This window comes from Benincasa hispida, chromosome 1 (genome assembly GCF_027475165.1).
Source record: "Benincasa hispida cultivar pf3 chromosome 1, pf3_genome.v1.1, whole genome shotgun sequence".
Taxonomy (NCBI): Eukaryota; Viridiplantae; Streptophyta; class Magnoliopsida; order Cucurbitales; family Cucurbitaceae; genus Benincasa; species Benincasa hispida.
In genome coordinates, this window is record NC_143478.1 from 6,289,165 (window position 1) to 6,298,650 (window position 9,486).

The 9,486-nt window shown below is 30.7% G+C and overlaps 1 protein-coding gene across 1 annotated transcript; it reads right to left on the reverse strand.

Annotated features, from left to right (window-relative positions):
- Nucleotides 1-2,169: 2,169 nt before the first annotated feature.
- LOC120071302 (histone deacetylase complex subunit SAP18) lies at nucleotides 2,170-5,846 on the reverse strand. The gene is made up of 6 exons (XM_039023499.2): nucleotides 5,690-5,846; nucleotides 5,377-5,409; nucleotides 4,473-4,583; nucleotides 4,195-4,290; nucleotides 2,664-2,735; nucleotides 2,170-2,584 (listed from the first exon to the last, which is right to left on the reverse strand). The coding sequence occupies exons 1-6, from the start codon at nucleotides 5,789-5,791 to the stop codon at nucleotides 2,552-2,554; spliced, it is 447 nt and encodes a 148-aa protein (XP_038879427.1). The 5' UTR covers nucleotides 5,792-5,846; the 3' UTR covers nucleotides 2,170-2,551.
- Between the last annotated feature and the right edge of the window lie 3,640 nt (nucleotides 5,847-9,486).

Below are 9,486 nucleotides of genomic sequence, written 5' to 3' on the forward strand. Positions count from 1 at the left end.
AAAGGGCCTCTTCAGAGTCTTCAGACATTATTCACGTGTCTCAAAATTATGCATTATTAACGTTCATGTAATCCACCTTCTACTTGTCAAATTTCCTATGAATAGTGACATTTGAAAGACACACGTATTAGTGATCAATCCAAAAAAATTGGAGAAAGTAAAGAAATCCATTATTTGTTATTTTATCTACTTTTTGTTATTTATCTATTTTATCTATTTATTTTTATATTCATTTCATTTTATTATATTATATTTTCTCTATACTCGTGTTCTCGTTGTACACTGTTGTGCTTCTCAAATTCACAACAGGTTCATAAATGTCATTGTCACGTAACAAACTTTTTTTTTTTTTTTTAAGATCATAACAAATTCTTTTAAGAAAAATTATTGAAAATATTTTTAAATATAACAAATGTCAAAATCTATCCGTGATAGACATTAATAAACATCCATTAGTATCCATCATTATCTATAAGTAATAAATGATAACAGTCCATCAATGTTTATCACTATAAAAAGTGATATTTTACTATATTTATAATATTTTAGTTCTTTTTCTATATTTATAATATTTGAAAATAATAATTTTACTATATTATCTTTTGTGATTAAAAAGGATAAGATGAGTATAGCATAGCTACACACATTATAAAGTTTGAAACTCCGACTTTTTTTTTTTTCCTTAAAAAAGAAGAGGAAGAAACAAAGAAACTGTTGAATTATTTTCAATTAATGTCAAGATCATGACATGAGTATTGAATGTACATTTAACTAATTTGACACGATGGAGTGGATTGAGGTTATAAGGACGTGGGTAGGTAAATAAAATAAGAGCAATAATGAGTGGGATGGATACCTGGTTATGACATAGAACTCAGTATTTCATAAAATTTAAGATGATGTGTCAATTAACTTTGTTTTTTTAGACGGTGTCATTATATTTAAGCATTCGGACACTTTCTTTTATCTGATTTAGTCTATTGAATAGAGTTAATAAGTCTAAAATTAATAGGTTAAAATTGATAAATTTGTGTTCAGAGTTTAAAGTTGTGAGTTTTTTTTTTTTTTTTTTTTTTTTTTGTAATAAAGGTGAAAAGTAAAGAGAGAAGAAATTAGAGTTAGTCAATGAATGTAAAAGTAAAGATAGGACGAAAGAAAAGAAATTTTTTCTTATACTATAACAATAAGCTGTTTCCTAACCCGCTTTTAAATATAGGATGAAACTCACTAATATTAATATGAGATTCACAAATATTTATAAAGATAAAGTTATAATATAAACAAGAGAATATGTTACTCCCTGGTACTGAGAAAAATTTCAAATAAGATAAATAACTAGATAAATGTGAAAAATAGAAAAAGAAGTGAATGTAAAATTAGTCGATAAAAGTACAAATTTCACTAGTATTTTCTATTGAAATGTGATTATTTATACCAATTTAAGAAGTTGATGGACCAAATGACCCCAATGTGTAATTAACTAACACTAGTCCAATACACATGTATCAGTCTATTTTATTTCACGCTAAAATAAATTGTTTAATCCCTCATCTCTAAATATGTGTCTATTTAATTCATAATAAATTTTCAAAAGTGTCTAATAGTCTTAAAATTTTTAATTTTGTATCTTAAAGAAGGTTTTATTACATTTGAAATTAAATTTAATCTTAAGAAATTGTTTAATAGACCCACACATTTTAGAAACCAAATGATTTAAATACATGATATTACATACGATAAAATATAACATTAATTATCAAGAAACTTATTGAAATATCTATAGTTGTCTTAAATATCTAAATTCATCTTAGGGATCGTAAATAAATTAACCTGAGTTGTCCATCAGCTATTTAGTCATCAGATGGAACTTCATGCTTGTTTAAGAGCGACTTTCTAAATGATTAAAAAAAAAAGATTTTTAAACCCTTAAAAGTCAATCTAAATATGTCCTCTGTATAACAAATTAAAATTACATGCAACACATGTAAGTTGAGAATCACAAAATGGTAGACATTTCCATAACATAAAATGTAAACAAATTAACATTTCAAGAATTACAAAAATTTAAAATGATTTTTTATGGAGATGGAGATCAATCCTTCAAACTCTAGAGAGGAAGGTTATGTGAATTACTATAGTATTGTTGAACTAAGCTCACTTTGAGCTATATTTTATTTATTAAATACTATGCTAGAATATATATTTATAATAATAAAAGCAAAAGTAACGCGTACAACTAATATTAAGATAATCATAAGCTAAAAATAGTTCCACCACTATCGTCCTAACGAAAACTCTATCCTAAGGCCTGCTTCATGCAATGCGATACAACAAGAAGGCAACTCAAATGAACATAACGATGACTATCATGATCTAAAGATAGGGCCCAAGGGAACAAGACATACAAGTAAAGGATTTTCAACCAATTCTTAAATGGAATATACATTACAAGATTATCCTCGTTCGTTTGGTTCTTCACTAGAAAAAGGAACCCCAATACCTTTTCCAGTCGACATAGGCACTATTGTTAGGATAAAAGGCACCAAATACCCTATATAATTGCCACATCCAAGTAATCTCCGATCTGCGTGGAAAAAATTGCAGCAAGTATGAGAAGGAATATAGGATTGATATCGCGAAAATGAAAGGCATGTTTGCTTTACCTGAAACCCGAGTTCTGCCAAAGCCAAGCTATCGTCTAATCGTCCATTTCCAAACGAGAATGTCTTCCCTACCTTCACATAAAGAAACGGAATCCATATGTCTCAAGCTAATTACTTTTAGTTCACTACAGATAAATATAGATTTCTGTCTCAAAACCAATTGGTAATGAGAATGATAATTCATGTATCTCATAAAAATTGTGGTCTCTTCATTTGTCCGACGTGGGATGAGATCCTCACATGTCCCTTAATGTTTTGAACCAAATACTTATTTAAACCTTATGAGCTATGCTACTATATTAAATAAAATGAGTTTCTATCTCAAAATTAATTGAGAAGGAGAGAAGCAACTCATGTGTATTTGAAACTTGTGAGATATCTTCATCTTTTCAACGTGGGATCTTCAACACAACAATTAGAGAGATGGAGATCAAACCATCAACTTTCAAAATGGTAACCAGTAACGTCTACTAAAAGCTAAATTTTGTTTCTCCATACATTTGTAAACGTAAATTACAAAAAGTTAATTAAGTGAGGGCAATTTATCACAAATTCAAGTATATAACATACTAAAGCCCTTTATATAGAAAAATCTTTGCGGGCTAAGGAAACTGAAAGCTACAGCAGCGCATGATGACAGTGTGGTTCCGAACAAAAGATTTCAGTTCAGCCTAAGTTCATTTAACGAACATCCGACTAGTAAGTCCTTCTGCACCAACTCATCATCTACATCACAGTCATGCAAGAGTGCAACTTAAGCACAAGTCCAGCATGTTTAATGCCTTCGTACGTCCAAGAAGCAGAACTACCCATCTTTCAACAAATGGTGCGCATCAAACTTTCTTAAGACTATGAAAGAGTTCAGTTTGAAAGTATCCTCTCAATCTAACAAGTCATATGCAAACAAGATTGACAATTGGGAAAAACTTATTTGTTTTTATATCAGCAATTAATCGAGTGAGTAAAATCCAACCCTACAATCTTCATTTCGTTGAATCGATACCAAAACTAGAATAAATAAGTATTTTGATACTTTCCCTTAGTTCAGTTGTTAATTTTGTCTTTGACATATATGGCAATCTCATAGTTGTATGAATAATAATCCCGAGTACTGATATCTGTACTTAAGCATTTGTGTGGCCGGGTTTGTGAGCTTTGTTGTTAGCTTTTTGTTGCTTTAACTTGTAAAAGTGTTAATGTTTTTCTGGTCGAATCCAAGTAATACTATGGCAGTATGGCTACATTTGAGTATTTGTGGGATGAATTTTTGGGCAATATCTAGCCTAGTTAAGATAAATTTTGAACCACATACTCATTGGTCATTAACAGATACCTTATGCTAATTGAGCTAGCTCACTTTGGCTAGCCTAGTTTTGATAAGTGATAACAAATAGTAATTTTACCATTTATTCAACTTGGGTGTTGAATTTGATACACTTTAACTAAGTAAAAAGTGCGTAGAGTCATGGATGTTTTTCTAGTATATCATCCCTGTGCATGACCTACGTAGGAGAGGAGAGAAAATAGATACCTCTCTCAATACAAATCGGCCATGTCTATCAGGATAAACCAAAGCGAAGGAAAGTTTAGCATTTCTCCTCCTGGCTTCCGGAGCTACCTCTTTGACCTGTAAACTCCCCCACACAGAGGGGAAAAAAAGTACAGACATGTAAGTTCAAGGAAAAATGGAAGGGAAATGGTTTCTAAGAAGGCATCACGAATATAAATTCAAAAAGATACAGATCATTGGTATTTATGTCATGCAAAGCGTGAAGGGAGGAGAGGTTTAAAAGGAATGAGAAATACAACCAGATCAGTTAGCTCGCGAAGAGTAGCATCTTTCCAGGTATAAATTTGAACCTCATCCCTCGGCTCCTTGCCTCTCACAGCAAAGTCTTCGTTGAAATGGTGACTCCCAATCTGCCAAAAATTTGCAAAAACAGCAGAATGACACGTCCATAATTCAAATGCGGCATTACTCAGAACCAGAAGCAATATAACCTCATAACCTAAATGTAGCAACGCAAAACCAAGGAAATTTGCTAGAATGATCCTCTAATCCGGTTCCTAAGTCTTGTCTCTTACCACGATGACATTAACAAAACAACATTTCACACAAATTCGACATCCAATGCACTCCATTTCATCTCTATTGATAAAGCGGCTGGGTTAAACTACGGTTCCTGAAGCGATGGAACGCACTTGCTCTTGGGGTACTTTGCATAGATACGAAACAAAATCCATAAAAACAATAGCCAGCATCAAAATACTATTAGAATATTTAATCAATTTGATTCTGATAATCAAAATGTGGACCACATGTTAGTATGTTTATATTATTTGGCTATTTGAATGAGCTAATTAAAGTAACCTATAATTAAATAGGTCCATAGTCTATTATTCAGTATGTAACTTTATTAAGTGGATTCCCAAATAACTTTTACGGTAATTGATGGGGTCTAGCGAAAAGTTTATAAATAGGAGGCAAGGGTTATGTTCTCCAATACACTAAACATATTCAATTCTCCTACTTCCTATTTCACATAGAGAATTTAGAACTCTTATCTGTTTGGTTGAGGAAGATCTTGCTCTCAACGTCGAATTGCAGTTCTAAATTTGATCGTTTATATTCTTATTTTTTAAAAATCAATATGCATGAATTATAGTGTTGTTGCTATAGATTAATTTCATTAATTCAACAAATACAACGTACCTTCGTAAAAACACGAAGCAGCAAAGGACAAGTCTGCAGAAAGAGATACAAAATTACTCAGCGTAGAAAATGAAAGTTGATATCTGTGTTTACACAGCCAGCTCCGAACACTAAGAGGTAGCAAAAAGGCAATAATCGGAGTTTCAAATAATAAGCATCAAAACAAAGAGATTCCTATGATATTATAGAGCAAAGAAAGAAGAAAACGATTGAAGATGAAGATAGATTCAATAACAAGCTAATGAACACCAAAATTGAGAATCAGAGCGGAAGGGATAGAAACCCTAAAAATAGAGGAGAGAAAGAGAGAAACCTTTTCGCGATCAACGGGCTCCAAACGAGGACGAGGAGGAGCATGAGAGGCTCTTGGAAAAGCGCCATAAGCTCTCCTTGGTGCTTCTGCTTCTCCCGCCATTTCTCTCTCTCAGTATTTCTTCAACTTTCAATTTCTATTGTTCATTCTGGAAGCTTCGTCAGTTTATAGGAGGCCCCATGTTTGGGCCATAAGAGTTAGGCCTCGCTCCTAATGAGCCCACGTAAAATTTAAGGAGAAATAGCTATTTTTTTCCATCATAATTCAAAATAATTGTAAAAATTTAAATTAGTCAATTTTAGATTTTTCTTTTTTTAAATAGCAATATTAGCTTTAATTGGGAAAGGATGAAATAATAAAGGCATACAAAAGAATATATATATGTGTGTGTGTAAGCAATGCCTACCTAAAATACCCAATGTTGAAAAATGTCAAAACTGCTAGAAGTATTGCAAAAATACCTACCTAGAGTGAATATTTTTTTTCTAGTTATACCATGTGTATCTATTTATTCGAGATAATCTCCACAACAAAAATACCATTATTTCTATTAGAAGTAAGATATTTTCAAGAGCATTTAAATAGTTGTATATTCTATATAAACCCAAAACCAACCGAATATTGCAAGTGTTTATAAATATTATTAATATTTCTATTGTCTATATTTAGGGTTGAGATTTCTCATTTTTAATTTTTCTGCTTACCATTCGTTCATTCATTTACTATACCACAATTATATCATTGACGACGGCGAAAATAGAAACAAAGGGGCTAGACGTGGTGAAGGAATGAAAGAGAATATTACAGTTTTGTTGGTGAAGATTCCTTCTCTACTTGCCTTCGGTCTTATCCTAATTGTGCCTTCTATTAAACCGAAGCAAATATAACTTATGCATATTTTTAGGAATGGCATTGTGAACCTTATATTGTCTCCTATGTGCAACATTGCTAGCGAACTCTAGTTGAAGCTCTACATTTCAACTGCAATTGTAGTCATGAGTTTGAGGAGTTTTTCTTTTGAGGTTTGAAATTGGAGGGTAAGGTGAGTTTTGAATTTCGAATGGAATGCGCTCTACAAAGCCATTGAGATAGATTGGCCTTAATTCTTGCATGCAATCATTACTAAAAATATCGTCTCTATATACCATTATAACTCCATATGGGACTTATAAGTCGTCTATATATACTATTGTAATCCTACTTTTATTGAACATTGTTATAAGTTTACATGTATACTCCATGTTACTTATAGTATAATCCGTCGTATTTATGCATATATACTTCATGAAATTCATCCATAAGACAAGTATTTCCAAAAATTTGTCTAGTCTTATGTATGTCCTATAAGTTATATGTGAAAATTGGGATAGATATGGGAAATTAGTGATTTTCAACTATTTATTTACCCCTCGCTAATTGGTATTTTGTGGTTAGTAGTACTTGTATATGTATATATATATATATATATGCTTTTATGCACGTCATGAAGGAACCATTGAAGGTCTTTGAGCGGAAACGAGATCGGACCTAAATCCAAAATATACAGAATTTACAATTTTACAAAAGAAATACAAGATGGCATGCAATCAAGGAAAAAAACACAACATGCTAAAGGAAATATAATATAGAATAAGGAGATGATAAGGGAATAGTACTAATCCTCGATGAACGATCTTCTCATGTATCCTCTTCCCCAAAATCACGAAGTTGAAACCCTGCAATGGACATCATCACTTGATTTCCTTTGTATTCTCCGGTGTGAGAATCCAGGAGTGTGTGGACTATGATTTTTTGGCGAGTGAGAGAATTAAGAGAATTGAGAGATTTTGGGAAGGAGATATCAAAATTTTCACACAACTATAATGTAAAACCTAAAAGAGGAAGAAAATGAATCCTTTCAACCCATGTTCCCACTAATGTAGTAGAAATAAAAAGGGGAGGGAGTTACAGGGGAGGGAGTTGCAACTCCTCCCTAAAAATATTTTTCAAAAATAAATAAATAAATAAAATTAATTTTAATAATAACTTTAATATATATCTATATGATAAACACTTTATTGTATAATATATATTAAACTATATGTTATATCAAATATAACATATAACTTATAGTTTTATATTGTATCCAATGCAATATAACCTATAGTTTAATTATCTCAACAACGATATTTAATATAAATCTCATTTATATTAAATTTAATCATATGAATCTAATTCACATAATTAATATTTGAATCACATTCAAATATTATTTCCTCTAAAATAAAATTTATATTATAATGCATTAAATATATAATAGTAAATAATAGGGTTGGTTTGATACTTTTGACAAAAATAGGGTTGTGAAATAGTGGACGCGGTCCACGAGTTTTGAGTCAGCACATAAATGTGTACCCGTCCACGATTTAAGGCCAACCACGAATTAAGGCTAAATATATATATATATTCACATTTTCCCCAACTTTTGTCTCTCCTTATATTTTTTTTAGCGTTTTTGCATATTCGGAGAATCGAAATTTAAACTTTCAAAGACCTACCATCAAATAAAAATTGAATCAAATTTATAGCCACGAATTAAGGTTAAATCTATTTTTTTTTTTCACATTTTCCCTAACTTCTGTTCTTCTTCTATTTTTTTAGTGTTTTTTTTTTTTTGGTATTTTCGGATAATCTTTTAATGTGAAATTCAAAATTTTAAAGGTCGTAAAATAAAAATTGAATCGAATTTCTAGCCACGAATTAATTCTAAATCTATTTTTTTTCACATTTTCCTCAACTTCTATCTTATTCTTTTATTTTTTTAGTGTTTTTTTTTTTCTGCATTTTCGGAGAATTTTTTACTGTGAAATTCAAAATTTCAAATTCTTAAAGACCTACGATAAAATAAAATTTGAATCAAATTTATAGCCACAAATTAAGACTAAATCTTTTTTTTTCACATTTTTTCCAACTTATGTATTCTTCTTTTATTTGTTAGTGTTCTTTTTGTATTTTTTTTGAGAATTTTTTACTGTGAAATTCAAATTTTTAAAGGCCTACGATAAAATAAAAATCGAATCAAATTTCTAGTCACGAATGAAGGTTAAATCTATTTTTCACATAGATTTGTTTTACTGTGAAATTCAAATAGATCTGTTCCACTTTGTGTCCACTTAAATCAAAAAACAATAAAAAATTAATAAAAATATGGAACTCGTGGACCCGTCCACGATTACCTGACATAATACTGAGTACACGATTTTGCTATCCTATTTTTGTCAATACTTTTTTCCCTCCACCTTACTTTTGTAATTTATTTCCTATATACCTTGTTTTTGTCATTACTTTTAAAAAATACATTGTTTTTTTAACTCACCATTGATTAAATTAAATTAATTATATGACATATAATTAATTTACTCAATTAATTTGAACTATTCAAATTAATACAAAAATGATTCTCATAAATACCCGTTGAACTATAGATGGGACCTCATGGACCTGTAGCTTAAATCAATACTTAATAATTAATTAAACTTTTTAATTAATTTACTCAACATCCATTAACTGTCGGACATTCCACTAAATATCGACAACTGCACTATTCGCATTACAGATATATTTCGGTGTCAATTGGATATAATCAATCAACAAAGCGATGACCTTTCATAAATTGTTCGTAAGTACAGTCAGGCCAAAATTATCGTTTTGCTCTCGTAGTTGCATCTAACTCTTTACCATTAATCCCTCTAAGAGACAATAAATCATAGTCCAACTATGACTAGACTCCTCTCGAGTGAGGAGAGGATGTGGTACTA